This window comes from Pezoporus wallicus, unplaced genomic scaffold (assembly GCF_028554395.1).
Source record: "Pezoporus wallicus isolate ANWC-B61680 ecotype Strahan unplaced genomic scaffold, APGP_CSIRO_Pwel_v1 contig_8874, whole genome shotgun sequence".
Taxonomy (NCBI): domain Eukaryota; kingdom Metazoa; phylum Chordata; class Aves; order Psittaciformes; family Psittacidae; genus Pezoporus; species Pezoporus wallicus.
This window is the reverse complement of record NW_026640723.1, coordinates 44,650-60,097: the sequence shown is the minus strand read 5'-3', so window position 1 is coordinate 60,097 and position 15,448 is coordinate 44,650. Positions and strand designations below refer to the sequence as shown.

The 15,448-nt window shown below is 40.0% G+C and overlaps 1 protein-coding gene across 1 annotated transcript in view; it reads right to left on the bottom strand.

Annotated features, from left to right (window-relative positions):
- Positions 1–409: 409 nt before the first annotated feature.
- Positions 410–15,448, bottom strand: part of WDR33 (WD repeat domain 33) — a 58,423-nt gene continuing 43,384 nt past the window's right edge. Inside the window, exons 8-20 of the mRNA XM_057420223.1 lie at positions 11,867–11,993; positions 11,142–11,296; positions 10,944–11,022; positions 10,440–10,550; positions 9,546–9,640; positions 9,311–9,319; positions 8,546–8,632; positions 8,158–8,297; positions 7,637–7,789; positions 6,234–7,262; positions 1,751–1,853; positions 1,025–1,487; positions 410–924 (exon numbers count right to left, since the gene is read on the bottom strand). Coding sequence (XP_057276206.1) covers positions 894–924; positions 1,025–1,487; positions 1,751–1,853; positions 6,234–7,262; positions 7,637–7,789; positions 8,158–8,297; positions 8,546–8,632; positions 9,311–9,319; positions 9,546–9,640; positions 10,440–10,550; positions 10,944–11,022; positions 11,142–11,296; positions 11,867–11,993 — 2,582 coding nt within the window. The 3' untranslated portion in view covers positions 410–893. The remainder of the gene's footprint in view (positions 925–1,024; positions 1,488–1,750; positions 1,854–6,233; positions 7,263–7,636; positions 7,790–8,157; positions 8,298–8,545; positions 8,633–9,310; positions 9,320–9,545; positions 9,641–10,439; positions 10,551–10,943; positions 11,023–11,141; positions 11,297–11,866; positions 11,994–15,448) is intronic.

Sequence of the window (15,448 nt, the reverse complement as noted above, 5' to 3'; positions counted from 1 at the left end):
TACTTTTTAAAAATGGCTTTGTTACCTTTTCTTAGTTATTGTTCATTTCTTTTCATACTCTTCACACAAAAGGAAGGTACAGCTTTACAGAGCTAGGAAGAAAATAGCTAAAAGAAGAGCTGTGTAGATGCAAAGTAAAAGGAATGTAAGAAAACGATTAAAAAGGCAACTAAAACACACAAAGTTCACATTATGTGGAGACCACAAGATATTTGTACATGTTCTTATACATACAGAGTTGGTGGGCAGTGAGAGGCTTAGACCTTGGAGGCCAAATTTAACCCAGTTAAACTAGTATGAATGTGGAGCCATTTCAATGACAGTTAATCTTGCTGAGTTAGCATAATTCCTCCATATTTACATTTGTAACTAGACACAAATTCATCCCTTAATTTATTTGGAAACTGAGCAATGATGTGGACATTGCTGTAAGTTGGGTATCTCCGAGTTCTTTGCTTGGCATTAAGAAATAAAGTCAGAAAGAGAAATAAAATCTCTACAAGCAAACCCATGAGAAAATAGTCTCAACAGTCCAGCAGATGCTGTAGCTCTGTCCCTTATATTTGATAGCAGGATCACTGTTCTACTCCTTACAAGTATCTTACATCTCATTCTACAGTCCCTACAGTCATGCTGTAGTTTGTGACTGGAGACAAAGTCTCAAAATCCACTTCTAGTGTTCAAAAGTTTGCCACTTTAACCTCCAAGTTTCCTCTCAATTTTCATCAAAACGGTCTCAAATCTTCATCCTGTGTCACTGGATCTTCTCTAAAAATTTCCTGCCTTCTCTTTACTTACTGTTTAAAGACACGGAAGCTGCTGTGTACAATGACCATTTTTCTTCTATTACTGAATGATTTTTATGGACTCTATACTCAGGTATATTAGAGTTTTCATTTCCTTATTGGTTTCCAGTTTATAAATCTGAAACAGATAGACTCCTTAATGAAGAGGAAACCAGGAAGAAAGAATTCCCTCCATTTACCCTTTAACCCCCCACAAAAATGAATAGATTAATTCTTACCTCTCATCTCGTCTTCCTCGGAAGCGTGCATCCTCAGGATCCCGTGGATATCTATCATCTGAAGGTCTGCGTCCTTCCCAAGCACCAGGAGGCCCACGGTTAGAACCCCCTCCTTCAAATTCCCTGTGATCAGGAGGAAAGGGAGGCCCAGGTCCACCTCGTCTCCATTTCTCATCTTGCAACGGTGGGCCTCCTCTCCCCTCAAATTCCCGTAATCGATGGCCAAATCTCTTATCTGGATGGAAGTCGTCACGGAAGTCATCTGGTCGATCAAAGTCATCATGGAAATCTGGGTGAGGTCCTCGTCTATCTGGCATGCCCCTGCTGTCTCTACCATCACCCCACTCCTGGCCACCTCGAAACAACCCTCTCTCAGGCCCATGGTCAGGACCACCACTGTTCTGGTCGTGCCTTCTATCTGAGAGAGGGCCCATGTGATGGTTTGGTGGACCACGGGAGTCACCTTGAGGGAAAAAATCATAGCAGACTTCTGTAATGGTTTCTAAAAAGGCTTTAGGATGCCCTAGTTCGTGCAGTTCTACAAAGTACACACTATACATTTCATGTTACATCACTCTCTTCTGGCACAACGTTTCCTTCCAGCCCAAGTCTACAGAAGCTTTCCTCTCTGTCATGGCCCTGTCCTCTGCTGTAGCTTTTTCTGTCTCAAGGCACTGCACTGGAACAGCCTCTTCAGTAGAATTACTCACAGAAGAATAAACATACCTTTATTAAGACCTGGTCCTTGGTTGTGAGGGCCAAGGCGACCTTGTCCTCCCTGCTGCCCCAGTCCTGGTATCAGTGGTGGAGGACCTGGGTTCTGTCCATCCTATGAGCATATAATAAGAAAAGCCATGTGAATTGCCATGGGTGAGTATTTTTGTTTTTAAGCATTTTCTAAGGGGCAAAACAATTTTCTTTACATAAAGACTGCATCCACACAGGTATTACGAGAGAAACAGCTGCTTTTCCAAGGGTTTCAGCCTAATCTGTCAGACATTCACATCAGTAATGCTTTCCAGTCACTGTCTGAGGAACACATCATTTTATAGCAAACTTGGCTTTTTAGAGATTAGAATTTTACCCATAACAACCAAAGATATTAAAAGCTCATTCTAGCTAGAGTTAACATATTCTAACAGAGCATCTGTTAGAGCAGATGAGGAAACTGTCTATTTGATTGAAAAATATCAGGTACTGATTTAAATGCAGTTAAAGAACTGCACAGACCAAGATTTCCTTTGGAAATGAAGAAAATAAAACAATGCCAAATAAAAAAATAAAGACTTTTACAAATAATCCTTGTAAACTTTTCACAAGGAAATACATGAGTTTCATTTTAAACATGCTGGATCAAAACATCATCTAGGATCAAAAGCAAGTCCTAACACCTGGCTAAGCATCAAGACACGTTAATGGGTTAGTAAGCAATGACAGGGCTCAAAGCAGGCAGTAACATGATCCCAAAGGAAAAATTAAGTATGTGTAAGTATTTTGTTATTTTCTCTCTTCTTTTGTGAATTTCAAAGGATAAAATAATAATCTTTAAATTCACTGTCACAAACCCATGAAAGATTTCTACAGGTACCACTTTTACACTGGGCCCACTATGACAACATTGGCCAGGAAACAGTACAGTTGAACTGTCCGATTCTGCCTTTAAATAGCAAAGGCCAGACAAAAAGTCATCATCTGGGGTTTGTACTCAACTGGAACTATGTAATTTACACTGTAGCAATGAGATCCAACAACAAAAATGTACCACTGTGAACAGGACAGACTTGAGACCTGCAAGATGGCTGCACAAAACCTTTTTTATGTTGGCATCACCAAAAAATAAAATCCCCCCAAACCCATACCAGAAAACCCTGAACACAGACTATTTTTTCCCCACACATGTCTAATTTGAAAAGATTTATGCTTGGCTTTCATATCGGCTTCTAAAAATCTCTCCAGACTGTAGGTAGTTTGTAAATACTTAAACTTCTCTACTCCATTCACTGTCATTGTACTTGTGATTACACTGCTTAAGCTCTCCATGAATCAAAGTTAAGTAATTTTCATGCTCTACATTTATTTTTTATAAACACTACCTTTTTCTTTCTCTTTACAAAGAAGCAGTAACTTACTTCATGTATTTTTCCCATCATATTTTGAAAGATGGGTGTTCAATTAAACCCATATTCAACTGCAGTCGAGTGCACAACAACAAAAAGCACACAAATATATACTACAAACATCATAGTTTTGTAGTGTACTTGCATTGAGTAATATCATAAGGGATTTGGAAAAAAAAATCATAATAAAAGGCCTGTTCCAACGCCTATTAAAAAATCTCCAACACAACAACACAACCACCAAACCCACTTTACTAATGACTGAATGTTGACTTGAGTCCAGAACAAATAAATCCCCTTACTAGGTAAGATCCAGCTCTACACAATGCTTCTGCTGTTCTTGACTAAAACCTTGCTGGAGTTCCAAGATTTCTCATATATTTAGCATACACTTACAATAATAAGCTTTAATGAACTTCTTAAATTTACACCACTGGTGTTTAACCAAAGCACCAGTTTTTGGCACTCACTGAATGAGTTTCCTCAGTGTTTAACAAAAACCTCTATTCCAAACAAAGCAACAAATTGTGCTTTGACAAGACAGGAAGCCAAAGCTGTAGTACTGCATTTCCACAAGCCTTTCAGGTTCTGCATAACTCATAAGCTGCTGCAGAATGCAACTGCTCCACATTACCAGCCTATCTGCCCTATATATGCAAATGGCACAGCTCGTTTATGATTGCACTGAAGGGGGAAAGAATCCTTTGTATTCACCCTTAAGAAAAAAATTGCATTTCTTCTGAAATCCTGCCCAAGCTCCTAAAGTTTGTGCCTATGTGGACAAGAGACAAGGCCTGGAGTATCTATACCTCACTTAACCAGTGAATGACAAGTCATTCTGCACATCTATCTAAAAGGAATGAGAAGATCAAAGCTAAATTAGTAATAGAAGTGCTCCAAAGCACTACTGCTATCTTGGGAATATTCTATTTATCTATCTGCATTTTAGTATCAACAGGCCTATTTCCAGAACAAGACTTTAACAATCACATCTCATTTCCTTCCCATAAACAGCTCTCTACCCTGTTTCACATTTGCAGAAGGTAGCAGATCTCATGTTCAGGAAGAGATGTATATCTTGCCCACACACTCTGCAGTAAACCTCTGCTTTCCCAAGTACAGCAGATGCAGGTCATAGTAGTATCTTACATGGAGATTAACCTTCACAAAGCCATATAGAGGTACAAGCCATTGATAAAGCAGATAGATATTCATAGGCTTCTGCTACTGAAAAGGAAGGCAAGTGATTTGTACAAGGTTACAGAAGATAAATTTGAAATTCCGAACAAAACCCAAGCTAAAGCCTATTATTTAAAAAAAACACAGACAGGGCCTTTTTAAATAGGAACTTTTCTTATATTCATATTACAAAGAAGCAAGCTGGAGCAAAAGCTGAGATGGTGAATTTTAAAATCTGCTCCGTTTTAAAAGACATCATACTAAAGCAGCACAAGGAAGGAAAAATAGTCAAACCCACCTTTGCCTTTTTTTAGTACCTGTAAAAGACCTCAAGATAGCAGCATTCATTGAAAATAAGCAGTCACCTATCAAAAGCTACTTACTGAATTCTGACCAGAGTGTTAACAGCAGGGTCAGGTAAGGCCAGCCCCCATATATATGCAAACACACCCAAACATTTATCCACACACAAGCTTGGTAATTATTCTCAGTGAAGAAAAGTTTGTCTCCCTGGGATAGCAATGGAAAACATTATTCTGATTTAAGTTAGACGGTTATGGAACCAACTCTCATTTGAAATCTCAGCAACAGCATCACATTAACAGACTTGTGAACATGAGCAGTAATTCCCTCCACAAGGAAAAAAAATAGTCACATAAAACCACAATTTGCAGGCTAGTCCACTTCAATCTGAAATGGTATCACTGAGTTAAAGCTCATTTCAGTATGTCATCACTCACTGTGATTGGTACCAGAGTACACACTAAGAACTACAGGTATACCTGCCTAAAGCTTTAACTACAAACTACTGAGTGCAAGTCTGAAAGAGTGAAGAAAACCCCACTTTCATAAAATTGAATGAACAGACTTTCATTTTCCAAACATCACCTTCAAAATTAACCTTGAAGCTGAAGAGAGTTAACAGAAATTTTAAGTACAGGATTAGTGCCATAGAAACAGGAACTTGAAAGAGCTAATAAATACAGAAAGCTCTGCATTATCTGTGGTAGATCAGAAGATGGAAAAGCCTGTTATGAAGGATGCTGAAAAAGGCAGAGCAGGTTGTACCTGGTACTGAACCATACTTAGTCAAAACCTGACTTGATTTCTGCAGAATTAATTGGTGAGTCTGAAAGCATCAATATCGAGTATTCCAGGTCAGCTACGCACAAGTATATCGCCCAGCTGAGCTGGTGAATCCTCCTGGAGCTGAATGCCAAGGCAGTGCAGCATGGGAACAGCAGACAAACCTGTTTGGTACCTGTCCTCCTCCTCGTGCTTCTTGGCAAATGGTGCAGTAATAAATTCTCGGTGTACACCACCAATCTCTTAACTTGTGCTCCACAAAGTACAAAGGTAGGTAAAGTATTTCCATATCAAGGCAGGAAGCTGGGTGGATGTGGGTACTGAAACTGTGTTCCTGTGCACACAGTCTGAACTGGTAAATTCAACCAGACCCAAGCAGATTATAGATGTGCCAGCATCTATGGTAAATTCCTCCCATGGTTTGGGTTATCTAACCCTGGGACAACTGTGAGATGATAGTAACTTGCTTTGATTAATACATAAAAGTTTCAGTTTTCTTAGATACCACTCTTATGAGTGCTTACCTGCTCCCCAGGAAACTCCCCATTAACAGTTCAGTGTCTTCAAATTAAAACAACTGGAGTTACATATTTTCATAGCAGACTGATTTCAATACCAGTGCTTTCAATAATCCCTTTTCTACAGTTACCTCTGCTGTTTCCAAGCTACATAACTCTTTTCAATAGCATTTAAGTTTTCCTGAGGCCTCACTTTTGGCAAGCATACCAAACCTTCAGCCTCTCAGCACTTACTTTGCATTTCTACTGCATGACATTATAATTCCTACATTCTTAACACTCTCATTATACAGACCTTGTGATACATACCTGATTAAATGGGGGACGAGGCCCATCACCCAACAGAGGTGTTTTCTGCTGCTGGAAAGGCAGAGGCCCCTGGGAAGGGTGCGGCCCCCTTGAAGGGTTTGGTTGTCCCTGAGGTCCTTGGATGTTTCCTTGAGGCCCTACTAAAGAGCCTTGTGGAGGTCCCTGCTGGCCTTGTGGCCCACGCAATTCTTGCGGTGGTCCTAACATTGTACCTTGAGGTGGGGGCCCCTGGAGACCTCTCATCTCCTGGGGACCATGTCCTAGTAAACCACTTTGCATATGAGGACCTCTCATTTCTTGCGGATGACCCATCATCATCCCTTGTGGAGTAGGTCCCTGGTTATCTCTGGGTCCTGGTGGACCCTGCATCCCTCTTGGATTAAGTCCCATCAAAGGCCCTTGAGATATAGGGCCTTGCATCCCTTGAGATCCTGGAGCTCCTTGCATGCCATGAGGAAGAGGTCCTTGCATTCCACGGGGACCAGGTGGCCCTTGCATTCCTTGACCACCGGGAGGACCTTGAGGACCCAAGTGACCTTGTGGGCCAGGTGGACCCTGTGGTCCTAAATGAGTCTGAGACCCAGGCAGACCCTGTGGTCCCAAGTGGCCTTGTGGGCCAGCACTGCCCTGTGGGCCTGGAGGTCCCATTGGCCCATGAGGACCTGGATGTCTCTGCATTCCTTGATGTCCATGTAAATCCTGAGGCCGTGGCATTCCTTGTGGAGGCCCCTGAGGTCCCTGTGGTCCCATGAACCCTTGTGGACCTCCAGCTCCTTGGTGTAATGGAGGACCCTGAGGTCCCATTTGCCCTTGGGGTCCCGGAGGTCTGAACTGTCCTTGTGGACCAGGAGGTCCCATCTGAGGCATATTCATTTGCATCTGCTGAGGAAGAGGCTGCTGAAATCCTTGAGGCATCTGTGACATTGGGCCTTGGCCTGGAAAAGGCTGGGGTCCGTGAAGAGAGCCTCCTGGAGGTGGTGGCTGCACTTGTTCAGCTTGCTTCTGTGCAAGTCTCTCAATCTTCAATTGCTGCCCAAAGAAGAGACACTCAGATAATAAGCCAAGCACAGAAGTATATGTAACAACTAAATATCAGAAGCAATGCTCTCGTTTCTCAGGAGTTTAAAAAGGTTTAGTGCTTTTCTCTCCATTAACAGCAGTACAACTGCAGAGATCCATACATTGGTATGAGTTAACTGAAATGTGGGAGCCTCACTGAAGGTGTCAAAGCATCATGCATTAAGTCCAATTAGATGCTTAGTTGGTTGGTTTGTGGGTTTTTGGGGGGGGGTGTTAAAAGGTGAAGACAAAAATAAGATGCTAATTTTAAGGTTGAGGTCCAAACATTTCACACAGACCACTTGCTCAAACAAATCTGCTAATATCTGTCTTTACATACATACCTCCAAGAGTTGCGGGTTTGTGTACTGAAGTGCTGCCATTTCCTGTTCAATCTCTGCCTGTGTCTTCTTTTTCTCCTCCAGCTTAATATCTTCCTTTCTATCATTCAATGGCTCAGGTGGGGGAGGCAGAGGAACTTTATTCTGCATCCATGCCTATAAAGAAGAGTAAACACAAGATGAATTCTGTGGAGCAACGTGTATGTGATATACTGCTGCATTAGGAAAGGATATGCTGGAATGCTGTGTAAGGTGGATATACAGAAGCTAAAAACAATACTGAATAAAACTTCCATATCTTGTAACATACTATTTTCCAGGTACAGTTACAAGATATAAGGATGTAACCAAATATTTTATGCTTAAATAGTAATGAAATTAACTACTGTGGTAAATTATTTTGCAATGGGTTTTGATACCAAAGAGCTGGTTCTGAAAATCCAAAGCAATTCAACAGTCACACACTTTCTGAAGTTGGAAAAGTAACAAGTTGTTCTTCTGGTCACTGTATATCAGGTGCTTACCTGCTGAAACTGTGCTGGTATTGGTTTTGCATAGGGCACTTTTTTCTGTGGCACCTTCTTTTGGTCCTTTTGCATTACCTCTTCCATTCCCCAGTCCAGTCCTGGGATTGTCATTTCAATATCATTGGAATCATCTTTCCCTTCAGCACCAGAGAGACAAACAGTCAGAGCAATGCAGGTTTACAGAGAAACACTGTTACTCTATAGCTTATTTCGCAAAAAAGACCACGAGGTTTTCGACTCTTCCTCCTTTACATGGGAAATAGGCACAATGCAGAACTTAGGGAAAAAAAAACAAACATCTGTGGCATCAAAATATAGAAAAGAATCAAAGAAGTCACAGTGTTTGGATTGCTCAGGAAAATGCTTCCCCATGGCTACTACTTACCCATCTGCTCTTGCTCCATGGCTATTTTCAATTGTTCAGGTATTCCCATCCCAGGAATAACTGCTAGGCTGTTGGGTTCCAGATCATCTAGAGAAAAACAACATTTATACTTGGAACAGTTTCCTTCACATTATCATTTTATCCCTTGAGATTCTCATGTGCTTTTACCATTGGTATCATGACATATTTCACAACTGGTGGGTCACTTTAATTCCATACCCAAATTACAGGATATTAAAAGAACTGCAAATTCAGATTCGAAAATACATTCCGAAAGGTCAGAAACTGTATTCTTTCAGGAAAGTTATACGTATGGTACCATATATAGTACTATGCATTTCCTCAGGAAAGGCAATAATAACCCATACCCATTCTTGTTAGAACAAATCTATATATTTTAAAACTTAAATTGTATTAAAGTGCTGCATTTCAATTAACATTCCCAAACACAAAAGAGCAGATCATCCCAAATCTGAAGAAGCAGATGCAACCCCAGAGATGAAAAGGTTGCTGAGGCATGCCATACAGCAAATTACCATTATCTTAACAATTGTAGGCCCTGAGCAGCCTAAAATTCCCAAGATAAAACCTTAAGAAAGTGCTAAGATTTTAGTCAAGTTCAATAATTTGAAAGATTTTCCTGCTGTCATTCAGGACTGTGGAAGTCTTGAAGTCACATGAAGGTTTCAAGAAGAAAAGGGTACTGGAGATACTGCCCGAGAGCGAGCCAAACCTTGTTCCTGTGATTCACAGAGCAGGTCTTACCTCCTGGAGCTGCAGAAACAAATGAAAACTCACTGTTGGAATGGTGATCACCGATAACATGGAGAGTAAAATCATGGTCGTCTCAATGAAAAAGTATCTTTGCCTAGGTTGTCACCAATGCTATAATACTATTTCATCACCTTACCTAGAGGCTGCACTCTAGTGTCAGCTAACGACCAAGGCTTGTTTCCTGAGCCCAACCCTCTTCCTTCCATATTAAGTGAAATTGCCTTACCATATTCCACGCCATCTTCCGACATCCCAGGCAGCAAATTCAAGTTGTAACGATCTCGCATCTTATCTCCAGGCCGATTTCTAGTCCAGAACTTGCTGTCAAAAGGAAGTTATATGATCTCAAATAAGGGTCCGATTAATGTAATTAGTTCTTTAACTTTTATAGTGTGCTATCTTGATTATATAAGGATTCAACTCTTACTAGATCAAGTGCAGTGCTAGATCTGAACGTTAGGTGTGAGGTTCAAAGCAAAAATAAAACCCCAGAATTATCATACTCAATTATAGTTACATTTCAGAAGATACTTCAAAATATAAGGAGTATAAGGATAAAGCATCAGCATCAGACCCTGAACAGACAGATATATTTCTAGTCCATTCAAAAAACTTCTCACTCAATTCAAATACATCCTTACACACAGCTAAACTTGTCAATACACACATCCACATAGAAAAATTTACTCCACTTATAGAACACTCCATGTTTACAGCATGTTCAACCTAAACGCATGTATTTTGTGCCTCCAAACATGCTTGCAATGTGAAAAGACAGACATGGCCAGCAGATGATCTGCAGGAAAAAAACGCTGTGGAGGTTAAGAATATTTCTTTAGCAAGAAACTACAACAATTCTTTCTTAAGAATTTCTTCAGGAGACTTCAAAGCTCTCATAAAACCCAAATCCTAGTATTTTTAAGGCTTCCTTAGATGAAAGAAAGACGTAAGACACTCCTTTCAGTGTAAAAAGTCAGTGCCTTTCCATTCAGGTAAGTTTGTGTCTCTGCTTTGCACATGACCAGAATCATCCCCATCTATTCTTTGTTCACTGATGCCATGCACCTTTCTAATGTATATACATTCCCTTAGATCTTTTACTTTAAATACTTGAGAATACCTCGTGTGATCATTTGAGCCTGAACAAAGAATGTGTCCAAGGGGATGCCACGCCAGACTCCAGATCATTACCTCATGGGCCATTTCCATTCCACCAACCTCCTTCTCAACCCTGAAGTGTATTAATAAACAAATCAGTCATGACACTGGTGAATATCTGCCACAATACAAACCTTTTGCTATTCAGTTGCTCCTCTGTCCCATATTTTGCTAAACATAAGCCTGTTTTTTTTCTATTGGGTGAATTGAACATTCTCAATTGTTCTCAATAAGGAGCTCAGTAACGAAGGGATTTTAACTGTACATTTAGAAACAAAATAATTATAATATCTCAGAACAAGCTCTAAGAAACCAGGATTTTGAACCATTCATCACCCTCTCAACAAAAAGCTATTTTCCGTTCAAGCAACTGTGTCCTTTAAAAACACATCTGCACAGGAAAACTTCATCAGTGAAGCACATCTGACCAATACCTATCTAACATGCTGATGAAAATGCCACATACCCAACATGCCAGAATAACAAAGAACCATCAGATCCTCCACTGGCAAACAGCCCCTCATGAACAGGATGCCAGGCCACAGCTGAAATACAAAGTAAACCACAATCAGACAGTACAACACAGGATTTCTAATGAATGGAAATCAGGATCTCAAAAACTTTAATTTTTAATCCAAATCCACAGAATATAACAAATTCTGACCTGTGGCCTCCTTTTTATGACCTCTGAAGACCTGAAGTTCTTCTTTCAGATTACGAATATCAAAGAGCTTACAGAGATGATCACGAGAAGCTGTTAGCAGCCAGTTGCCATTCAGATTCAGTTTCACCTCCATCACTGTGTTTTTATGAGCATGCCTGCAAGCAGAGATAGACTGTTTGTCCCGATACTGATTTCTCAGACACACTAAAACCCTGATAATTTACCAGTCCCAAATATTCTGATCAATAGCAAAGTAGTTCAAGCTACTAATCCAGAATACTGTGGCTTTCTGTGCAAAGGCCCTATGCCTCAATCCTGTTCTTGGATACTTCAGAGCAACTGGTAGTGCCCATCGTGACAGTGTTCAGTTACTGTGCATGTTTCCCATGCAGCATAAGAAATTTTTATCAGCCAGATGAAACATCTCATTTGTGTTTCCATATCTCAGGTTTGCTTTCAAATGAGAACTGTGTGAGCAAGAGGCCTACAGAGAAGGACAAAGGAAATTTAAATTCATATTCCATATTAAAGTCACAATTTTCCAAGTGTAGACTTGTCTTCATCTAACCTCTAGATTTTCTGGCAGAGCTAAAGCACGAGCTTCATATTTGAAGCAATCAGGTACAGATGAAAAGATGCAAGACAAGAAGCTAAGAAAGGAATGAAAAAGCTTTATGAAATTAGCTTGTGTTTCAGCAAATCAAGATCTGTGGGCAAGAACTTACAGTGTGGCAAGGCTCTGGCCAGTCTTTGGATCCCAGAACTTAATGGGCTGTTGGCTATCTTTACTTCCTGATACAACTAATCCCTTTGTAGGATGCCAGTCAACACATTTCACATCTGCTCCATGTCCTGTTAAGGAGATAAAAATTGTTCATTTTGAGATTTCAGATGCTGAAAAATGAAAGGGTACACACTTTGTAACTGTGATGTAAAACTGAATGAAGACCATCACAGAGCACAGGTCACAAAACCCAAGCAAACTAAATAAAATCTCCTTTGATTTAGGTGCCTTCCCACTAATCACTGGGACCACCTTCTCCTTGGATTACATCCTCAAACAAAGCTCACTTCAACAACATCAAAACTCTCTAAGAAGTTTCTGCTCAAACTGGTACTTTTCTTTAGGCTTTGGCCCTGTATTATTACAGTGTTTTAAACATAACCCTGATAAAAAGTTTGTATGGAATCGGAAAGGGAAAGAACCACTGTGGCACTTCCCTATCTGTGAAATGTTGCAGAAATCAAAAGCAAACACATTTATTCCTGTCCTATCAGTACGCTTTTGCTGTCCTGTCCGTAAACAAAGAAATGACATTATGGATCTGAAAACTAAATTAGCATATGATGAAAAGATATCTTATGAAATACAACCTCTTATCAGGTCAGAGGGATTCAGGTTTTTCTAATGCTCAAGAGTTAAGGATCACCCCAGTGATATCATTTCACTTTAAACAGACTGACTGACCTTGACAGAGAATCACTGCTGCTCATATGACGTAAGATCTGCAAGAAGAAATGCCTACTCCTGCTACACAACAAAACAAGGTTTCTGAGCTGAACTATAGGGATTTAGAGAAGAAATACCAAGCATTAATTTATTTCTCTGATCTCTCTCCATGCCAGCCCACTTTAAGGGAAAGACAACAGTTAATACCAGGAAATGAGGCAGCACGCAGGAACTAAAGAAAAAAGCAAGATGGGAAAGGAAGCGCTGTCTGCAACATAAAGGCACTGAAGTTATAAAATGGTATGGAAAAATGGTAGCATGTTCCCTGAAAGACAAAGATTTCCCATTAAAGTAAGGGTTAGGGTTTCTTCCAAGACCTGAGTTAAACCAGCCTAAATATGTACCCTGAGGGAAAAAAGGCTCAGAAGGGGCAATCCAGTTCAAGGTCAGAGCCATACTGGTGAACAGAGCAACTGAAGCCCCGTGCTTTTAAAGTCCTCAAAAGGGAGTGAGTGATGGGACAGCACCAGACTAATCAGCTGGTCAGAAGCCAGGTTTGATAGTCACTATGCACTAGGCCTAGACCACAAAGCTGAAAGGTCATAAAAGACAGCAGGCTTAAAAGACTCAGAACTTGAAACCAGAGAAGATAAATCATTAAGAATTTATCAGCAGGCTTCTGACCATCGTAAGCACACTGAAATCGACTATAGGGTTCAGAAGCAGCCTAATGTATTTAAAAACATAATCATTATAAAGATAGCTAAGTGGCATTGCCTGCAGAGACCAATCTTTCAAACAGTGTGCTCCAGACTGTGATAATAGGGGGCAAAACTGGGGCCCTCCTTTGTAATCTAATCACAGTGATCTACCTTGCCCTCAAAGAGAGGTTCTGAACTAAACGGGATCATCATACACACTTAGCTACAGGTTCCTAATGCAGTAAAGCTTTCTCAAGAGAAACCGAACTCTTCTACAACAAATATGCTTCAAATAAACTATTCCCAAGGGACTAAGTCAGAAGAGAACTGAACAGCATCATCTCATCAGACCTCTTAATTTCTTTCTTCATCCTTATTTTTTCTTTTTCAAATTGGAGCAACTGACACTGTCTGTTGCTTCCCTTCTTTCTGCCGACAGTCGTATGTACTATTATTTGTAATGAGACAGATAATGCAGAAAATGTATTTAAAACAGAACTCCAGAGAAAATGCAGCCTGGTAGATTTTCCTTTGTACTTATTTTCAGTTTTTAGTTCTAGGCTGAGACCTGGGAATTGGACTCTTCTGTGGTACAGAACCCCTGTCACCAAGCATCACACTCAGCAAACCTTAATTAATGCAAATCTCTGTAGTTTACATTCCTTATTTGTTGATTGTAAACAGCTTTTGCTCAGTAACTTCAATAGTTGCATGTATGTCTCTCTGACCTAGGAGAGCCGGGATGGGGATTCCTCTCTGAACAACACGTGCACTCTTTCTGCCCCTGAGCCCATCTGTAAAATGCACAGATATTACAACGTCTCCTGTCTTTATGGATAAACAAATTGAAATGTGTGAGTGGTTAGAAGACATGGAAATGAAAGGCCTATAAACTGAGACAAAGGACTGAAGGTAAAGACTCTTCATAAACTGAACTTGTTTAAAATCATGAGTTACTGTCCAAGCATAAAAAAGTATTTTCTCATTTTTACAAAACCCCACAGAAAATAAAAACAAGCATATGTAGATTCTCTTAAAAGTTCAGATGCAAAAGTATTTCTCTAATAATACTTTTCATATACATTTTTGAGCTGTAGTCAAAATGTCGTAATACATTTTGTGACTGTAGTCACAACCCCATTAATTAAAACACTGATAGCATAACACTCGTTATAGCGTAACAAGCTATAATAAGATTATGGGTAATACTATTAGTTCAAATCCAGTACATCGCAAGCCTGGAAAAGCACATGTAAATTAAGGACTTGATTTCCCCCTCTCCCCTGATTTCTGCATATATGACTTACTGAATGTAGTAGTTGGTGTAAAAAAGTTGTTTTGGATCACTCCCTTTTTATTACAGTCTAGATTATATCTAGACTGTATACCTGTATATTTTCTCTCTATATATAGAGATATTTTATAATGCAACTGTGTATAAACTATCAATTACAGATATATCAGCTTTACTGCTATAGCTATTTTTTTTTCTATTATATCCTTTCCCCTAGGAATGACCCTTTCTAAAGGCTATTCTATTTGTTTGGATTTGTTTTGTTCTTTTAAAGACATGTGGTTCTCTTATGCTGTTTTAAGTGGGGAGTAAATAGAACTGGATATCCTCTACTTGCATTGGTCAGACTTGAAGCCTGTTCATCAGCACACAGTAATGTTCACCTTCCTGTAATCTTTATCTCCAAAATAACAGAACACCTTTCAGAAGAGCAGGCCCTTTGTAGCGGACTATTTCCAAAGGATCTGCAGAGACATCAGGTCCTACTACTGTCCAAGCTATGACTTTCCACCCCCAAAAAGAAGGTGGGGTGAGGGGAACACAGACACCTGCAAGTCAAAGATAATGGAAAACAAGCATGTGAGCAGGAAGATACTCGAGTTTTCTCCATAAGCCTCTTAGACTTTATTAGTTGCTTCCAGCCTACTGGGCAAATTGAATTAATCTGCCCATTCTGTTTTTAGAGAAAGCTTTTAAAATGTTATCTGACAGTCACCCATTCCCCTAGCAATTCCTCGCTTCTACATAAAGCTCACTTAGGAACTGAATACCTCACACCCACAAGACCCTAGCTACTGTTTTGATAACAGCAATCAAGCTAACACTAAGAATGTATTTTAACTGCATTAATTCAGTGCTCTTT